Below are 20,832 nucleotides of genomic sequence, written 5' to 3'. Positions count from 1 at the left end.
ATATCCAAGATGCTTAGGAACAGAGAATGCTCCTCCTTTTTCTTTAGAAGTTTGCTGTTAAACGAAGAACAAAAGTTGGCCCCTAATGGGCGGCCTGCTACAAGAATACAGAGGGGATGCTCATGGTTGCATGGGAACTTAGGAAACTCTTAAAACAGAACCAATGAAACATTGTGGCTTCAGGAGGAAAATCTTTGCTGTTATTTTTGGGCCACCTCCACAGAAAAATACCAGTGTAGTCAAGCTTACTTGTTCTGCTTTTGGTATAAGGTTGCAAGTGCATCAAGTTCACGGGCTACCCGCGGATGCTCAGCTCCATAAGCGTTCTCAGAGATTTCCAGTGCCTGTTTATACAACTGTTCAGCATTTCCAAACTTCTTCCACTGCACATAAACTCCTGCGAGCTGGTGCAGTGACTGTGCCACCCTCGGGTGGTCTGGATCCAGCGCAGTCTCACGTATCTCCAGAGAGCGCTGCAGAGGAGCTACAGCCTGGAACAAGGAAGTTCAGAGTATGATGGCAGCAGGCAGCACCCTGCATGCTACGACGACTTCACGACTGCAACAGAAAGCACACACTGAGCTCTGCTTAATTTGCCTTCTTGCTGTTACGACAATCTCTAGATGTACTTACCTGACTGAGAAGACCTAGGTCCTTAAGAAACCGTCCCAGGGTCTCATAAAGATCAGCCAGGCAGATCATACTTTCCTCTCCCTCACAGCTTTTCTCATATTCTTTCAGAGAGTCAAAATACTCAGCTGCCATAGAGCTCTTATCTTTCCCAACCAGCTGCCAGTAACTCAGCAATTCTGCAAAATGTCCCCTGTTTTAACAAGGAAATAAGAAGCTCATCTTATCTCTGATACCCCTCTATTCAGACTGATGCTAGCTTAGAAGAAAAGGGCCATATGCATGAATGCTGTCTTTAGGCTACAGCATCTAGAGACAATCCATAGAGACTAAGCTGTTCAACAGCAGTATTTATTTATCCCTTTACCAACCCCCATAGGTAACAGAATAGAAAAAACAGATGGATTTATGTGACAACAGCATTTAGCATTTCAGTGTCTACTATTTCAGTTCTTTTAATCTCTGTCATTATCTGATTTATAGTGACAAAAAATTGCTTTGAAATGTTTCTAACCGCCACAGCAGTGGCTGCTTTTGTACCTTTTGTAAAGGTTTTGCGACACAAAGAGATTCAAAAGACACTTGTGTAGCTTTTGCTTATCACCCTGCTGTTGGAAGAGCCAGGGAAGTTCATCTGCGCTTCTCCAAGTCACTCGGTCTCGACTATCAAAAGAAAAGCAAATAAAAGTAAACATTAAAACTCCGAGAAGCCTAACAGAACTTGCCAATTTGAAGTGAAAACCAGGCAAGCACACAATTGCCATGCCTGAATGTCTAAACAGACTGACTACTATAAGACCTATGTACTCCATTTTCTCACATCTTCATTTTAATTTCACCTCAGAGGCTAGTGGAACCCCCAGGTACCCCACAGGAAGCTGCTTCTCCCTCCCATATGGGCTGACCTGTGCCTGTTAGCAGGACTGCAGCCCTGCAGCAGCCCTCCATCTCTTTGTGGCTTTTTTCCCTGGCACACTGTGGCTCTCGTGGCTTTCTGCTTCCCCAACAGTGGATGCTCTGAGGAGCAGCAGTAAGCAATAGCCCACAGCTGGGACACACTAACTCAGGACTGTAAACGCAAACCACTTTTCAAGCTGGATGTGACCTTGTAGCTGTTCAGCTTTTCTACTGGACCTCCTCTTATGTATGTGCTAACTGCTTGCTGAACACAAGTTGTCCTCTGCTCCTCCAAGTTCCAAGCAACCTCAAAGTTCCTAGCATTTACTGGGAGTTAAAAATCCACAGAGGATCAGTTATCACAAAATAACTGATGTGGTAGAAATTCATGTCCATTCCCCCTCCATAGTCCTCAGTATTTTCCAAGATTAAAAAGCAACATATCAATAATAAATTGACCCTGACAACTAAGGTTTTGCAGAGTTATTCTGCTGTAATAATTTACTAAACTGCGTCAAAAAAGCTATATGAAGAAAACAAAAATATCCATTAGGCATAAACCCTGCAATTTGACACATCTTGAGGAATTCTGACCTACCTTAGCTGCATGGTGAAATACTCCACTAGTTTTTGTCTATAGGCACAAAGAACATTTTCACCTTCTTCCATATACTCTAGTCTCACCATCTCCCAAGCCTGAAAAAGAATATAGTTGAGAGAAAGAAAATGCTTTCATTTATTAAGTGCTGATGATACACAGGATGCTATGCAAGATTTCTTTATGAAACACGTCTTGTAGAACCGAAAATCTTTTGATGCCAAAAGCACTACAAACAGATTGTCTTACATTAGACCAGAGCTCTGGTTATGCACATAATATTCCCTTCTCCTTCCATTCTGCTTGGTTTTTGCAGAACCAGTGTTTTATCATTGAATCATAGAATGGTTTGTGTTGAAGAGACCTTAAAGCTCATCCAGTTCCAATCCCCTGCCATAGGCAGGGACACTTCACACTAGACCAAGTTGCTCCAAGCCCCGTCCAGCCTGGCCTTGAACACTGCCAGGGATGGGGCAGCCACAGCTTCTCTGGGCACCCTGTGCCAGCGCCTCAGCACCCTCACAGGGAAGAACTTCTGCCTTAGATCTAACCTGAACTTGCCCTGTTTCAGTTTGAACCCATCACCCCTTGTCCTATCACTACAGTCCCTGATGAAGAGTCCTTCTCTGGCACCCTGTGTTTTCTAGAACACACGGAGTTAACAACTAATAGATCAGAAGTTTCTGAAGGTTTGAAATGCCAGGTTTCAACTGCTGAACACTAATGGCCAATACTAATATCACAGCCCTAGCAGTTTTCAAGGTGATTTTAACATCAGACCAGATGTTAAGGAAAACAGATGAGCAAACACAAACACATCACAGTCATTCTAGTTAACAACAGAACATTTCTGAAAACCAGCAAGGGCTCAGGGGGTGGAGTTTCACTTGCACATGTTTAGATTACAAAACCTACCTGGAGGTGCTGGAACTTCAGCAAACCACAGCCATATGTCAGCAAACACATTCTGTGCAGGCTGTGAACGAGTGAGGCTAATACTGCAGAAGACAGCTCAGGATAAAGTTCCATCAGCTCTGACTCACTCACACCATTGTGGCTAACACCAATGACACACAGTATCTACATAAGGCACAACAAATATTTTACAGTTAGCAGTGTTTGCTGCAGAGCTTAGTTACACTAAAATTCCAAGAAAAATACTGTGTATAACTTTAGGAGCCAAGAGAAATAAACCTGCCTACACAAGCCCTTTCCCCTCTTCAGTCCTCGAAGAACAGTTCTCAGTGCTAATGGATTAACATTCTAATAGATAAAGCACCAAATGGGACACTCTGGAACAAACAAATGGCTCCTTTGAATTTCCTCTAAAACACTGGAAAATAACTCCATTATCATAAGGAACTTCCATCTCAGTAAAATATGCTGAAGGTCTTATGCTGCCAGCACCAAAGAACTTCCAGCAACTATTGAGTGTCATGTCCTAATCAAAAAAAATGTTCCACACAACCGAGAAATTCTGCAAAAGTAGGAAGAGGAAGCAGAAATCTAATAAGCAGTGCCCTGTATTCACAAGATCCCACATTCTGATTACATTTACTATGCTCAGTGTAGTTAATCATTGGATCAGGGTACTGATCAGCAAGGAAGTGCTATTTCTGTATCACGTGATAGTGGAAAAGTTGTTTTGTTTTGTGAGACAATGTCTTCGTTGAAATTTAACACAAAGCAGCCTTATGTTCTACAGTTAGTTATGCAGAAGATATAAACAGATTAATAAAATTGTCCCTTCCATACTAATAATACAGTCATCTCTGAATCCTATATATGAACCAACATAAATTTGCATTTACTTGTAACATCAGATTCTTTCGGGAAAGAATGTACATTACCTGTAGAAAGAGCAACGCGTTCTCTGCTTACCTCTCTCAAAAGACCTTTCTCTCTGTCACTCCGCAATGATTCTTGAATTGATCTCAGAACAAGCCTGTACAGTGACACAGTGTCTTGACACTGCAAACACTGTTGAAGGGTTTCATCTACATTTCCTGTATTTCCAACACTGAGCAGAAGGACAGAAAGGGCATGGTTTAGAATATCAAATTTGGCAGAGTAAGATGAAGTGAAACTACTGAAGAACTCTATCTCAAAAATGCTCTGAATTCCTACTGGGGTTGAAAGGTGCACAGGTCTTGCTAAGATTAAACACAGAAGAGGTGAATTCCTGAAGCCACCATCTGTCATACTGCCCGATTTCTCTAAATAACTGCAACATTCTTATTTATTAAAAAAAGAAGTATGTTGCAGTGTTCTTTCCTCCAGCAGGAGTACAGAATGAAAACATCAGGTTGGATAAAGATAAGACCACATGCTGCTGTTTCACTTTATGCATTTACAAAGCCTGTTTTCAGGAGCAATTAAGCACTCTAGGACATAAAACAGAAACAAAAAGTAATCAAAATCAGTCACCCAGAGGAAATTATCAATCAGTGTATCATCTCCCGGGAGTCTTCAACTAAAAATGCATCTTTCTCAACAAGATGAGGTCTAGGTTAATAATAAGCCAATGCACTTATTAAGTATTCTCTTGCACAAGAGGGAAGATTAATTTTCTCCTCAGCAGGAATTATAAAGCAAAGTACCATATGCAGGATGTTATACTAAACAGTTGTTGAACTTCCTTTAGCCTTAAAAAATCTATGAGGCAAACTATCTGGTACATCAGTAAATACAACAGACCTGAATTAAATTGTTTAATAAAACAACGCCAACATTCCCCAAATACCTTTAAAAAGCATTGAAGCAACTGACACACCCAGAAAGCAGAATAACAGAAAAATAAAATCAAAACAGAAGAGCTGAAAACAGACAGATATAATTATTTGGATTCATGTAGTACCAAAACTGTGATTGTATACTCTGGTTATTCTTCCCATTGCATGTACAGTCAGCAAAGGGAAGAAACTGCTGCTCCACTGTTTTTTCTTAACAAGATTCATTCTAAGTTAAATGAATGTATTTCAAAATGCTAACAATCCTACTTGAAGTCTTCTAATCTTGAGAGGAGCATAATAATTTCAAGATCATCTCAACTTACCAGGCAATGGTTTTGCCCAAGAGAGTGACATACAAAGCATTGCAAGTTGCGGCAGAACGACAATGTCTCTCAAGCTTCTTCTCCTACAACATTTTAAACAAAATCTGTGAGCCAAGATTGAATTAACTGCACCAATGACATGTTCACTGTTGCACAAGAAAATTAAAGTTCTAGCTCTGCTTCTATCTGTAAGATCCGAATACTATGACATGATAACTAGCACACAAAATACTGCGTAGTCTTGTAGCTATAGGAGCATACAAGTGAAAGTTTCCTTTTGAATTGAAAAGAGTTAAGATCTAACCATTACAAATCTCAACATGAGGATTACATTATAGAAATGGCCTCCAAGGCAAAAATTAAAGGTACAATACTTTTTTCCCCACTCTGCCAATCTGTTACAGTATTATGCAATACTAAACCTTCTATTATTCTAATATAAAAGAACATGTTTACCGCAATATGTGCAACTGCACTGTTTTTGTGTTAATAATTTATGCTGTTCCATCTGTGTTTCAGTGCTATGAGCTGTGGGGTAAAAAAACTGCATGCTGTCTTGAGCATTAGTATTTAGTTAGCTAAATACAATACTTACTTTCTTTAGGCACCTGGGCCTGTATGTTTCCATTAAAAGTTATACTAGAGTAAGGTACTTTAGAAGAACTGCAACAGACGTACCTGCTCTTTAGTCAATTTAACATTTGCAGAGTTACATTCTGCACTAATGAGAGATTTAACATCTTTGGAATTCAGTGGATCAAGATGAAGAGTCGGCCACAACCTTTGGTAAGAGAGAACAAAGTCATATTCAGACCTTACTAAACAGCACACAAAATGAAAAAAAGACATCAAAGTTCCAGACCTTTCTGAAGACTTATATCACAGCAGTAATTGAGGCTATTCCCTGTTACTAAGAAATTCTAGTCATCACAAGTCAAATTTCCGCTTTTAGCCTTATCCTGGATCTACATGATGGTATTGTGGTTCTTCATGTGCATCTGACTGCATTTAATACCCTCTTTTATATAGTCACATGGACAGATCCATCACAGTAAATCAAAAAGCTCTTTTCAAAACAGCTAAAACCTGTCCTCTTTGCAGTTGCAGTAGGGAAGCTTTTGTTGTCCTCAACAGTTGCAAAACCACATCCTATTAAATCTCCAGGTCTTGGCAAATCTGCTGTTTGCTCTTCACCAAGTAACTGTAATTTAAAACAACAATTCTAACCCAGGCTACTTTGAAACATCTCAGAAATATAACATACCTCCAAGCCTGTGGACATGTTTCTACATTCACTGATACAATCACTCTCACATTCACTGGCAATGGATCTATCAGCCACTTCATATGCTTCTCAGCTTGCTTAAAAACAAATTTTGTTACTTAATACAAAGGTTGTTCAAAGCAATGCTGACAGTTGATACATTTCATTGACTGCACAGCTCAGTGAAAAGAGTCTTAAATTCTCCAGTGTCACAGAATTGCAGAATGGTTTGGGTTGGAAAGGACCTTAAGATCATCTAGTTCCAACACCCCTGCTTTAAAAAAAATCTTCATAATCTGGTTCTTGAAGCCATACTAAATGACCCATTGACATGTACCAGCATGACTGTACCTAAAATAAAGCAGATAGAATACTACTGTTGAAATGTTTACCTCAGAAAGACTAGGCTGTTTTGATGCCCATAAGTCAGCTCCCAGCCTTGAATCTTTCAATATATAAAGGTGCTTTGGAAGGTTTCAAAAATTAAGGTGTTAAGATAGAAGTAAAATCCCAAAACAACACAAAATTTATCTACAGAAATATATTCTATCTTTTAGATGTGCTATTTAGGGCAAAGCAAATGTTAATATTTGTTACACAGATGTAGCCGAACCTATTACAGTAGTTGAGATTTCCTCTAAGCTGACAAAAGGTAAGTATTTTGAAGACATACCTGTATCTGGTCAATAGAATCAATAATTATAATAATGCTGCCTTGATGACGTGCAGAAAGTTTTTCCAGCCAACGAGGAAACTCTTCCAGAAGTTTAGCTGGATCGAAAGTCAGAGGTGACACTAACCAAGAGTGTTGCATAAGCTGCGGAATTACAAACACATATAACAAATTCTACCTTAAAAACTATGATGAAAGAAGTCCTGTAGATACAGGAGAGAAACAAACAAAACCCCACACTATTTTTGTGCAATTTTTCTAGTCAAGTTCATACAGAAATCTTTCCTTCTAGTATACGCAGAAAGCTGGCATATGCAGAACAAAGACTATTTCTTGAACTCGCTGTGTAAATTCTGGAGAGATAACCTGAGGACATGGAATTTGGAGACTTAAAGGGCTTAAAAGTTGAAGAGATTAAACAGGAAGACTTCTGAAATACATGAGAAAATTGCAAGGAGAGCACAATTAATTTCATTTTTCACACAGAATCACACAGAGTCATTAGGGTTTGAAGGGCCCTCTGGAGATCACCCAGTCCAACCCCCTGCCAAGGCAGGGCCACCCAGAGCAGGTCACACAGGAACGTGTCCAGGCGGGTCTGAATATCTCCAGAGAGGGAGACTCCACAACCCCCCCGGGCAGCCTGTTCAGTGCTCTGACACCTCAGTGTAAAGAAGTTCTTCCTCATGTCGAGGTGAAACTTGTGTTTCAGTTTATGGCTATTGCTCCTCATCCTGTCACTGGGCACCACTGAATGTCTGGCACCATCCTCCTGGCACCTGCCTTTGAGATACTGATCTGCATTGATGAGATCCCCTCTCAGTCTGCTCTTCTCTAGACCAAACAGGCCCAGCTCCTGCAATCCCTCCTCATAAAGAGAGATGCTCCAGACCCCTGATCATCCTTATGGCCTCCACTGGACCTTTTTCTAAAGGTTTTAATCCTCTGAGATCCTTAGTGGGACCCTGTGAAGGAAGAAGCAAGCTCAGGCCCTGGCACAAAAAAACTCCTCATTTATTCCCCACATATTTAACACACAATAATAAATAATCATAGGAGAGAGACTAGTCCAGGAACAATATGGTGCCAACTGATGAATACAACCTCAGTTTTCTAAACACACAGACAGAAGAGGTACCACCTGCCTCTCTCATTGGCCAGAGGGCAGGAAAGTTTGGAAGAAGTTTATATGGTTTTATAAACTATCAATATAGGTTACTGGAAGCACAACTGCCGATGTCAATCTATTGTGAATATCCCAGGGATGCTATTTAATTGATCTGTATTCAACATCTACGATCCGATTCCCTCATTCTATAATGCCCTACATTTGTATTGGTCTGAACTGATGTTTAAAAACCTGAACCCTCTAGAAGATTTTATCTTCTCACATACAAACACACACGCACACAAGTACTTTCGAAAGAATTATACAGTGCAGGGTATGTGATAACACAGCCTACCTTTAAAGTAAGGCGTTTGATTATCAATGCAGATTCTGAACTAGTAGACATGGGCCTCCCAACAAAGTGATAAAGAATTAGAGTGTTTGGGGAATGCTTCTGTTGCAATTGAATCCTAATTAGAGAAATCAAAAATAAAAAAGGGCACTTAACAGACTGTAATTTTGCAAATATATCTCAAATCAAAGCAATCAGTTTTGCCAAAGGATTAGAGGTGGTCAGTGGTTACCTTGCAAAATAGGATAGACATTTCCTGAGCTGCAATTGAACTTTTTGTGTCAGATTCAAGTTTTGTTCTCTCAGTACTGAGAGCCATTAACAAGTGCCCTTCCTGGCACTGGACAGTCATATGTCACTAAGCTGCTAAGAAGTAATGACACTACCAATTTATTTTTATGTCAGCACATTCTGTCATAGCCTACAAGTGACCACAAAATGCACTTCTGTGATAAATTATTAGGCTGCTCCAAAGGATCCCCTTTCTGTATCAGAGAAGGGCAACACTATCACGCTACTGATACCACAAAGACAGATCTGTAGGGTATTGATATTGGAGTCAGGGAGATGTTAAAGGCAGTCCAGATGGAATTAGCTACTTAATTATTACACATCCTTCCAGGATGCTTTGCTAACTTCAATGCTTTGTAAATTCTCCCATTTTACCTCTAATTAAATTGATACAATGTGTGAAATGCAATCCATCCTTTTTTTTTCCTCCATCAAATTTCATTCATGTAAAAAAAAAAAAAATAATAGTTTAAACTACCATTTTGACAGAAGGAGAGATTTCCCAGAGCCTGGTCCTCCTGATACAAGCAGAGGTGGAATTGGTGCTGGTGCTGCTACAAGGTCATTTAGACGTTCAAAATACTATAAAAAAAAGCAACAATCATTACAAATATTCCGCAGTTTAAAGGAGAAATACAGTACTTGGTACTGTAAAGCGTGTAGATACAAAAGGCATGTACAGATTTATTAAGGTAAGGGAATAACTACTGAAATGCAATACAGCACAAATAAATTCTCTAATTAAACACTTAAACCACAGAATTTATGATCTCTTTTAAAGAAATAGTGAAATAAATAAAACATTTTTTCAAAGCTATTTAAAATGGAACTTTCAGTGCTAATAAACTGCATTAATGTTACTACAGTAAAGCAATTGGGAACTACGTTCGTTCAGGAGTCCTTGCCCCTCTTTCCCCCCACCAGCTACTCCACTGCGTTGGATATGGTTGCCAGGACAAAGCCTTCAAAGTTGGCACCTGCCATGAATGGTATTTTGAGGCAGTAAGCACACAAAAGACAGGGTTTCTTTCACCACATGGATGCCCAACAATATTATAGCAGAGTTCAGGATGATAAAAACAACCACCCTTCATCAACTTGGGAGAACTATTCTGGCTGAAAAAAGAAGTGGATGCACACTAAGATACACATAGGCATTTTTTCTATTAATGTTCTATTATATTCCTGTTCTACTAGGTAGTAAAGATGGTACTATCCTCCAATCCATTGCCAATATAAGAGGAGTGAAATAAAAGAAGAGATTGTGCCGGTAAAATAGGGGTACTAACAATTTAAACAATTAACACAGAAACTGCATGCTTATGTTACATTATAACATCAAGGAATATTGCCTAAATAAGCTGTTGTATCACCTTCCACAACCACTTTAATGTTTATCTTCCTGCATCCATTATACCTTCCCTACATATAACAGTGTCTGACATCCCCAATTTGAAATGTTTTAAAAGTTTTATTTCAAGTAATGAGTAAGTACTGAGCTATTCAACAGCTCTCAAGTTTCCTCTGTTCTTCTCATACACATATGGCTGCACGATGAGATGAAATCTTTGCATTAGTCATCTCCAAAAGACCTAACTCCAGGTGTCAAGACAGACCTCAGATTTCCTCCAAAAAGCCCAAAACATTCAGAGCCTTTTCTAGGATACCCTACTTCTGGCACACCGTTACAGTGCTTTTCTCCAGTGCAGGAACAACAACTGCATCATCAATGTCATTCAACAACACGCAAGCTGGCAGCTCTCCCAGAAAATAAGTATGCCATCTACGTAAGACATATGGCTTCTTCTAGCCTAAGGAGTAACAGCCTCAAGGATGCTCTCAGACACAGCTACTTCTGCAGAAGCACAACTTGCCTAATGAGAGATGGATAGGAGTGACGAATTTCCTCTTCCTCCATATACATTTCCAATGCACTTACTTTCTCAAATCCCAGCTCACATGTTGAATCAGAGGCCTGCTGAAAAGCTTCCATCTGTTCTTGTTCATCATGTGCATCCCACAATACGTCACCAAAAACTTCTTCTTCAGGAGCAGTGGACTCTTCCTTATTACCTAAATCCTTGCCATCTAGTTCTGTCATTTCACAGCCCAATATATCCTAAGTAAAAAGAAAATTACATGGATAAAACTGCAACTATAATTCTTAACAGTGCAGGCACATTTGGTGTTAGCCTCAATTCCACTGTATATGACACAGCTGTGTTAACATCACTGTGCTCATTTCCTTTAAAGCTAGCACAGAACATAAATAAATGAGCAATTACATGAAACCAAGTTAACTTTGAATGCACAGGTCTCAAGACATTGGTTTTAGTCTTCTCATAGTGGCAGCAACTCACCACAAGGAAGGATAAGGAAAGAATAGACTATACAATCTTTCCTTATCCTATGATATGGATAAAGAGAAATTCAAAGAATTTAAGCCACGAATAGATCCCTTCTCCCTGTTATTTCTGTTCTTGTCCCTAAAAGCACTCATCAGCTTGGGTTTTTATTTTCCACTTGCAGATTTCTTTGCTTGCCAGATATTAATAATAAAAACACAAAATGATCCTTTAAATTACACCTAAGTAACATGTAGTAATCACACTGACATCACTTAAGATCATAAATCAGGGGAGGAACAGGCAAAAGCTGAAGTGTATCATGTACTCTACCTGTTTAATTATCTTTTCCATGCAATTATAGATTTCATATGTTCCTTCCTCCACACCTCCAGTATGATCAATCACCTGAAAAGTAAATAGCAAAGCATGATGCAACTCCGAACCCAACTGGAAACAGTATTTAGGGCTTCCAACAAAAACATTCTGGAACACATTTAAATTCCATTCTGTTGCCTTCCTTAGGCAGGATTCACTTTGTCTAAGCTTTTAAAAGTTGGGCTTTTAGTTTCAGTAGTTCTCTCTGTAAAGGGAAATAAATGGCAACTGATCTATTCTGAGATGGGAGCAGTCCCTCTGTAGCTATACTTCTTTCTCTTCCACGGCTACAGAGGGGCCTTAGATAACTAACTGCCATTTAAATGGCTAAACACAGGTGAGAAATTCTATCCTTATGGAATAGGGATTTTTTTTTCAGTGAAAATGCAGTGGCTGTTTTTCTCCTCTGCTAATGAAAATTTTATAACATTCATAGATTCCAGCTTCATCAATCTGCTCAGAGCAATGAGTGCAATGCAATTTCTCCTAAAATGTGGGATTATTACCACTCCACGTTGTTTATATCAGGAAAATAAGCCTTTTAGCATTCATCAATCTTTAAAATAGCATACCTTTGCTTTGTTCACATGAGAGATTTGCTCAATGAACTGTTGCACTGAAGCTGAACTGGCTCTGCCATCCTCCTTTCTGTGGTAAATGAGCCGGGGTTTCTCTTCTGGGTTTCTCAAGAAGGCTTCTTCACAGTCCTCCAACAAACAACTAGATTGGAAATCAGCATTCTTGTGCTATATTACACTGCTGTAGTAAATACTTCAATCAACGCAAGCTCCAAAGATGGGTTTCACTGCAAAATCTAATTCAAAAGTCATATCTATTTACAACAAAGGGCAAGCAAATATCTCAGCAGAGAATTTAAGATAAACTCTGAAGCAAGGAAAAGCTAAGAGAGAAATACATGCTATCTGTACCAAAACCATTAAAAACATTTATTATTTTTTTATGATCATTGCTTTGAAAATTAAAAGTTGATCTCCTGTCACACCAATATGCAGAGTGAAGGTTAACTGCCTTGCATGGCAAGAACATGGATTCACATATGATTAATGAACACCATAGACATGCTCTGCCACCACTTATTTGAAGGCTCTGTTCTATTCCTTTTCCTCTTTAGGAAAAGTCCTTTAGTATTTGTTAGACATAGGATAATCTTCTCATTTTTAGTAGTTCAAAAGGAGAATTACACATCTCCAAACTCAAAAGCTCTTTGTATTTATATACGTGAATGATATCTATGGGTATCATTCCCAGCAATCTATCACTGTTCCACAGAAAGAACGGTACAACTTGCAGACGCTGACAACAGCAGACAGGATCTCTCAAATATTAAATTCTTTATATCAGAACTACAATTTTCATCATGTGTTTTCTAAGAGAAGCTCTCTAAGTGAAAACTGTTGGCAGGAACATCCCTTTGTGTGGTTTCTTTTTTTCCTTGTGTATTTCATTATTAAACACTTCTGACCCACATACACAGAGCTGGTTATTTGGCAACACTATCCCCTCAGAGTGCCAATATCCCAGGCAGCTGATACTATCCTTCTGCCAGCATAAATGGATGGCAGATCTATTCTGATTCCTATATGAAAACAAACCAACATCTTCTGTAGTACCTGGCTGTTCCCTGAAGCACTCTACCGCTGTAAATCATAGCTATTAGTGCCTTAAACCAGCCTTTAATTCTCTGTGGACAAATGTTTTATTTACAGAAACAGGAGGTCTAGTTAATACAAGAGCTCTAGTAACACACAGTATTTGAAATCCCTAGAGTTCAAAATCGACTCCTAATATGAAACTTAATGCATACCAGCATTTCCAGCTTCTTGCATTCATACAGATGTTTTGAAATGACCATTCCATGATCCTTAGTATTAAATTTTCTAATCCCTTTTTCTCTCTTCTTCAGCAAAACGACACCCCTTCCTCTCCCAAACCTCAAAACTCTGCCCAGATTTCCCAAATGCATAAAGGAAACAGCCTTAACACCATTCTAAAAGTATTCTTAGTTTGGTGTTTTTCATGTAGTGAGTCATGTTTCCTGTTCTAGAAGGTTAGGAATTTACTCACTGAAACAGAACACATGGAAGCACCTTTTGTTATAAACCCTCATGATTTCAGTAAATTAAGCTGTAGAATGCTAGCAAAAGGTACAATATAGGAGAGCCATGAAATCAGTCCAAAAAAATAGCCAAAGATAGATAGAAAATTATATGTGACAGCATAAAATCAAAATGCTACAGCCAGGTGTAAAGCTAGATAAGCACATGAAAAACACAGAGGACATTCACACCAGCCATCCTGAATTCCTTAGACTCCAGTAATACACGTGACAGAAAGATGCTCTTGGAAAGCAAAACATTTCTGTGTTATGAAGACATCTTTCAATGCTGTATTTTAAAAGTATCTGTAGCTACAAGAAAAAGGAAATGATACAAAGCTGATGTATTCTTTTAACTGTCTGCACTAGCAAACCTAAAGTTGGACAGAGTATCACTTTGAAGATAGTAGCTTTGGAAAAGGACTGAGCAAAGCATCACATATATTTTACTAAGCTATGCACTCTGCATAAATTACCAGTTCCCATTTGCTTTACCAGTCTGCAAAACACTCACCTTGGCAAAGTTAAATGCAGGAGCAAAATGATTAATGAACTTTTTTCAATTTCCCATTTTCTTACATCCTTAAGAGGCCTTTCACGTTCTTCTGAAAAATGAACAACTTGGAAGAAGTACCCCATTGTTTCACAGACTCTTTGAAGTTTTGGTGAGTAGTTCTGAAAGCAAATTCGAGCAACGGTGTTTCATTACTAACCCTGTACAGCACTAAGGACCTACTGGATACATCTCAGTTTCTTTTCTCTAGGCAGTTTCTTCCTCTGAAGTCCTTGACAATACTTTCACCGACATCAAGCTACACCCACTAAAGCTTTCAAGAAATATTAGACAAATTTCTGAGTAAGTGTCACAGTGGAAACAAATCAGCATGTGAGTGTAAGCTTGTGAGGTACTCACTCTAATGAAGATGTCCACTTCTGGCTGAGTCTCATCAGTACCAATAACAAAACATCTTACTGTGTTACTCCAGAGAGAGTGGGAAAACAGAGGAGTAACCTGTAACAAACTGGCAACAGCAGCATCCCAATCATCTACCAATGAAAGAAATACAAATTAAAGCCTACAGATCTTCACGGCTGATTACACTGCATAACAGGTAAGTCATAACATCTTAATATTATAAATATTACGTGTTATTTAAAACAGTAGTAGTATTTTTACTAAACCAATTTTGTAAATTTGAATTTAGAGACCGCATATCATCAATGTCATAGAATTTGATAATGTGGCAAAACCAGTTTTAAATATATTATCATTACAATTCTACTTCCTTTAAAGAGGATTGATGAAATGTATCCACAAAACGAAGCTGATAATTGTAAAATAAGTAAAAATACACAGAAATAATAAAATCATTCATAGTTACAGTTGTTTTTTCTTTTCCCTCCAGATCTACGTTTATTTATTTTGATTAGACCATGTGAGTAAACGACAGTGAAACATTATGGGAACTTCTTACTAAGATGAAGTCCATTGCTTTCTGTAGCACTGAATGCCACTTATAAGCACACAGAAGCCTATAGAAGCAATGGAAGCAATGAATTTTAAAACTTTCTTAGGTTCTTTATTTTGTGGCTGGTCCTTCTTCCAAGATAGGAGTAGGTTCTCCTTTCAGTACCACATGGGATGATGAAAGGCTTAGTGTATGAAGCAGGAGCCACCACAGAGTAGACCCTGCCCCCCCGCTTTGCAGGCACACACTTCCGAATCAGAACCTGAAGGACTGAAGGAAAAAGGGAGAAACTGCCAGCAAAGTCAACCACATGCAGGAGGGGTTCCAGGGCCAGGACACAGTGAGGGAAACTAGAGCACCAGAAGACAATTTAGAAGAGGCCATTTGGGAAACAAAATTCCAGAGCAATAATTATTGATAAGGAAATATCTAACACTGATTCATATAACAATGCATACATCCTGGTCTTGTAATCAGATTTCCATCAATGGCCCCCTCACTATCTTCCTTAGTCAATATAAGCAACAAAATGGTATTTGGTTTATCCTCAACAAAGTGCCAGTCACTGCTGTTCACTAAAATCACTGCTGCACATACTCAGTCACCAAATGTATTAACAGTAACAGCATGTACAGCTACAGTTCCTTTGATTTTTACAATGAAGAATTCCAAATAACTCTCAAATGCCCATGAATAGACAGAAAAGGAGCTAAGAACAGAATTACTTACGAATGGATAGAAAAATGACACAGACACCTATAATCCCAGCCAAACAAATCACCATTACTTACCCCTGTTTATATTTGCAAATGGTCCCTCAACATCTATGGAGCTATGAGCAAATTCAGGCCCTCTGAAAGACTGCTGAAGTTGCATCATACTACCCATGGATGGCTCACTTCCCAAAGCTCCTCCATTCCAGTACTCAGATTGTGCCCCAGCAGCTAAGAATCAGAAAACAACAAGCAAACCCACCTGTTTATTGTCACTAAACAAGGCAAATCATCAGTCTTAAATATTCCAGGTGAAACCTATTGCCACATGCCACTGATAATCATCTTTACTCCTTTAGCAGATTTGCTCACACGTTTGTGTGCTGTAGTTCTAAACAGGCACTTGTCCAAAGTTTATGTGAAGCTAAAGGATGAGCTTATTTGCTAATATTTGTTATCACAGAGATTGCTGACATCTGTTTGGTTCAAATGCTGACCTGCATTACAAATCAGGATTGCTGCAGTAATTTTGTAAATCACAAAACTGACAACTTTTGTTCAGGAATGTTCCAGCACTGAAAAGCATAAAGGAGCAGTAGGTCAGAATTGAAATATAGTCTCTATGCTGCGTGAAAGAGCTTTCATGGTATCTCTTCGTAGCACGCTTGGATTACACTTCTGGCAATCAATACACAACATTCGAGACACTAAGTAAATCTTCCATGGAGAAAATGGGGAAACTGAAAATGACTTAGAAAAAGGTAAGGGAAGTATGAATTAAAAAAAGCAATTTAACACAAAAGACGACAGAAAAAAATACATAAAACAGACTAGCTGTACCACAGAAGTCCATCAAATGCATAGTTACTATGCAAAAAGCTAATTGCTGCATTTTGAAATGTTTCTACTTTTAAAGACTGCATATTTATACTCCTGCCAAGATCTAACAGTTGATCTCAATAAGCAAAACAGGTTAAGCAACAGCACTTGCACGTAGTTTTTCCTCAGTAACCCTTCATGGTACAAGAAACAATGGTGGGTATCCTTAGGAGTGTTAAAGTGCTAACAGCCTGCTACTATTATTGCTCTATTTTGAACCTGATGCAAAGTCAGTGGACTGATCACATGCTTATCTGAATCCTTCCCATGCTATCAAATTCCTCCTATAGCATATAACAAGCTTTTGCCTTTTATGTCATTAAGTTTGTGAGGGCTTTCCTTTCAAACTCTTTTGGTCAGTTCATGGTCGTTAAGTACCTAACTCTGCTATTCTGAAAAGGACAGCAGCTGAGACTGGCATACTGCATTACTCATAGACAGTAAGCCTAAGATTCCCTCTAGTTTCAGGTGCGCTTTTTGGATCCTTTGGATCAGAAAACTCAGAAAAGCCTAGAAAAATCAAGAATTGTTCATGGAACAATTTAAATGAGTGTTCAAGTCAGTGTGCCTAGACAGTGCTCTATTTTCTTCATCAGTTCATTCACAGGACTAGAAATGTGGGGTTCCCACAATCTAAACCAAGTCTGTGAAGTCAGCTGCTTTTATCCTTTAAACTATTTTATGTTGCTTTTCGCCTGGATTAAAACTTTTTTTCAAAAGGACCTAAGTACTTGACTTGTGCTTTACTACTCAGAAACCTCACTCACATTCCAACACAACATACTGAGAATGAAATTCTCACCTGTAACATCTGTACAGTTATCATCAGAATCAGACTCTTCGGGATCGAACACTTGGATTCCTTGGGCCTGGAGTCTCTGAAGCTTGGCTTCTAGCTCCCGTTTGGCCCTCAGTAAGTCCTGAATCTCATTTTCTTTAGTTTCTCTAAAAATCTGTGAGCAGACAAAAACACAAACCATAAATCTCTTAAAAATCAGTATCAGTTCCTCAATTCATACCATCTGGTTCAGTTGGAAAAATAAGGTTCTAGCAGTCACTTAGCAGGCAAAGGCATGAAAATGTGAACAAGAAGCCATCAGGAGCCTATAAATGAGCAGGAAAACATGGTTTAAAATGATCTGTTTTCACAAATTTACCATTTTAAACCTCAGCATACTGTTCTGAAAGTTAGAAGTCTGCATTATTTTGGGAAGTTTATTAAAAATGGTAAGTAATTTTCTACATCCTTTAAAGGTTATTGACTTCTAAACCCAAAAGCAGTAACTTTTTTCAAAGGCTCCCTTTTCTTCCTCCATGTATTTTTTTTTCATTTAGATTTACATATGGGAAGAAAATATGAACCTAAATTCAAAGAGATGATATCTTCTTCAAGTCTCATTTTCTTAAATAAGGTCAAAACCAATCCTCTGTTTATATATCTACCAAAAACCAACACCTGTTACAATTAAAGGTATTGATAATCTTGAAAACAGTGCAAAGCCAGACCTATTGCCCTGTTTTGAGTGGTAGAAATACCACTATCTGCAGCATGGAAAAAGCAGAAGCATCAGCTTGGCCTTTCAAGTCACCTCTCCAAAAGCACAAAGGCTTTTGTCTTTAACTGGGTCTCACACTTCAGCAGTGAAGAGATGCACCAATACTCACTTTTCTTCAATGTAAGCTAGAGATGTTTAACATTACAATACTATATATAAAATTTATTCAGAAATAATGGAGCTCTGTGTTTATACATTCCTTCAGCATGTGTCAGTTTGCAGCCCAGGTTTTCCTGTCACTCTCAAACATGAGTATCTTTCTGTGCTCAAATAACACAGGAATTTAGTTCAGGATGCATCACTGCATATTCTCTTTTTTTCCTCAGTCTTACAGAGACGTTTTGCTAGGATTATCTTAAACAAAATAGCTACAGCAATGATACTCCAATTATTTTTTATAAGAAGCAGAGGTCCTCATGAAAGCTACTGGAGAAGAGTTCACCGGGGGAATGTAACCAAGTGACATCTATCTCCTTTTTGGTCCTTTTCCCAGGAAGAGAAGTCAAGCCATACCTTGAATTGCCTTTTGACCTTGTCTCGATCATGTTCAAAAGTAGCAGCTCTCTCCATGGCTTGGTATTTAGCTTCTAACGCACTTTCTTTCTCTCTAAGGATTTTCTGGTAGGTTTTCTGAAGTGCCTGAAAACATTTAACACGCCATTTTTCTGAGTGAAAGCAATCACTGATAAAAGGCTTTAGATTCCTTTTCAGGTGTGACTATAACAGTGTTATCCCAGCACTCTACATTCCTCCTCACTCAGGTACCCTGTGGTCCCCATCCCAGTGGCACACCTTGACCGCACGCCAAGATCGCACCACGATAGCACTGGGGCACGCACCACTTCCCAGCACCTTGCCTTCCTTGGGAAGGAAAAGCCACCTCACCCATCACCTCCCTGCCACAGCTTCTCTGCTCAGACCCTTCATCCGAGAGAGCAGCGGGAGCTACCTGCAGCTCAGCACGCAGCCGCTTGTTCTCCCTGTCCAGTTTGGCCTCCTTCTTCACCATGGAGGCCACCTCGTTGTTCTTGCTGACGCGGAAGATCTCGTACTCCTTCTTCAGCCGCTCGTACTCTGCCACGCACTCCAGCTCCTGCACCGAGGCCGTCGACTTGAAGCTGGCACCGATGAGGCCGCCGGGCCGCGAGGCCCCGACGCGCCGCAGGGAGCCGCGCAGCAGCCGGGCCTTGGGCTTCACCTCCACCGGGATCTCGCAGGCCTCGCCGCCGCCGTACGTGTCCTCGATCACCTCCCCGACCGCGCCCGCCGGGCTCACCAGGGACGACGCCGTCCCCATGACCGCGCCGGCAGCCGGCTTGAGGCTTCAACCCCGAGCGGAGAAGCCGGTGCCTGCGGCGGGCCCTGCCGGCGGGGACATGCCCGAAGTGGAGCGTCCCCAGAGGCGGCTGCTCCCCGCCTCGCCCCGGCTGCGCCCCTCACCGCTGCCCCGACCCGGCCGAGCCGCAGGGCCTGCCGAGCCCGCGGGCCATAGCCCGCTCCGTGCGGCGGCCGGACGAGGAAGGAAGGGAGGGCGGGCGGAACCCGCACAGCGGGCCGCCTCCCTCTCCCCCTCCCGTCCCGTCCCACCGCGGCTCCCGCCCGAGGATCGCCGCTGGAGCAGCCCCGGAGGGCCGGGGAAAGGCGGAGCCGCGGCCGTGAGCGGCATGGACCTGCAGCGGCTGGAGGGCGGGAAGCTGCTCCCCTGAGGAAAAGTTGGGGGTTTTAGGCTTTCGCTGTTAAAACCAGGCACTAACGTGTGGGCACCCACTCATTCCCACTGGCATCACCTCGGCTGGTATCATTGGAATCATTGGTGTGCTGGGGAAGCCTCAGCCTCGCCCGGCCCTGCCACGAGGTCGGGTAGTGCTCTCCTTGGCCAAACAGGCTTTTGTGTGGGAGACACCTCGTGGGGGATTTACCTCTCACTGCCCTAAAATCGTGAGGTGGCCTCCATGGCGGAGAAGGCACACTCTGAAGAAGACGACCTGAGAAGAGCAAGTAGTGGGTCCACTGAGAAGTAAGTGCTGGGTTATTGTGCCATGTCACGCCTGAGTTCAGTGCCTGCACCTTGTGCTGCCTCATCTAAGACTCATGAATTCTCTGTTTGAAGACCTCGGCTTTCAGGAATAAGGTGGTCATTAAGTGGTGCCGCTTAAATTATCCTAATGGCATTTCCCTCCCTCCCTTCCTTTTCAAAAAACCTTGTGTGGTTCCTTCACCCGTGCTGAGGATTTCAGAGGAGCAGATCCCTGAGGCTGAGGAGAACGTCTATGTGTGCACATATCTCAGAACCTGCCCTACCATTGGTACAAGTAGCAAACATATCACTACTTTAAAGCAGGTTTTTCTTTGTGTATATGCCGGGTTTGTTAGCCATGACCAGGGGAGCCATTCTTAGAAATGTCTTCCCAATGATACATCAAAATCTGTTGGAAGGGAAAACCACTTTTGCGTACACCAGAGAAAAGGTTTATTTTCTTGAGTAAAAACTCTGGGGTTTGGGAATAT

At 40.6% G+C, this 20,832-nt stretch overlaps 1 protein-coding gene across 3 annotated transcripts in view; it reads right to left on the bottom strand.

The window, feature by feature from the left end:
* The window catches only part of NPHP3 (nephrocystin 3), a 28,534-nt gene extending 8,615 nt beyond the window's left edge, over positions 1-19,919 (bottom strand). For 2 of the 3 annotated variants that reach the window (XR_003994770.1, XM_030509620.1), the window contains exons 1-21: positions 19,274-19,919; positions 18,838-18,963; positions 17,571-17,721; positions 15,968-16,120; positions 14,621-14,754; positions 14,222-14,382; positions 12,164-12,311; positions 11,547-11,621; positions 10,808-10,987; positions 9,347-9,450; positions 8,581-8,695; positions 7,118-7,261; positions 6,445-6,542; positions 5,859-5,961; positions 5,181-5,263; positions 4,007-4,145; positions 3,041-3,205; positions 2,126-2,223; positions 1,171-1,293; positions 634-823; positions 250-491 (exon numbers count right to left, since the gene is read on the bottom strand). Coding sequence is in view for 2 of the 3 variants with exons in the window: in XM_030509620.1 (XP_030365480.1) it covers positions 250-491; positions 634-823; positions 1,171-1,293; positions 2,126-2,223; positions 3,041-3,205; positions 4,007-4,145; positions 5,181-5,263; positions 5,859-5,961; positions 6,445-6,542; positions 7,118-7,261; positions 8,581-8,695; positions 9,347-9,450; positions 10,808-10,987; positions 11,547-11,621; positions 12,164-12,311; positions 14,222-14,382; positions 14,621-14,754; positions 15,968-16,120; positions 17,571-17,721; positions 18,838-18,963; positions 19,274-19,621 (3,080 nt within the window). In the remaining variant the exon portion in view is untranslated. The remainder of the gene's footprint in view (positions 1-249; positions 492-633; positions 824-1,170; positions 1,294-2,125; positions 2,224-3,040; positions 3,206-4,006; positions 4,146-5,180; positions 5,264-5,858; positions 5,962-6,444; positions 6,543-7,117; positions 7,262-8,580; positions 8,696-9,346; positions 9,451-10,807; positions 10,988-11,546; positions 11,622-12,163; positions 12,312-14,221; positions 14,383-14,620; positions 14,755-15,967; positions 16,121-17,570; positions 17,722-18,837; positions 18,964-19,273) is intronic. The other variant, XM_030509612.1, reaches the window with a different exon arrangement.
* Between the last annotated feature and the right edge of the window lie 913 nt (positions 19,920-20,832).

This window comes from Strigops habroptila, chromosome 1 (genome assembly GCF_004027225.2).
Source record: "Strigops habroptila isolate Jane chromosome 1, bStrHab1.2.pri, whole genome shotgun sequence".
In the NCBI taxonomy this organism is placed as follows: domain Eukaryota; kingdom Metazoa; phylum Chordata; class Aves; order Psittaciformes; family Psittacidae; genus Strigops; species Strigops habroptila.
This window is presented reverse-complemented; position numbering and strand designations above follow the sequence as displayed.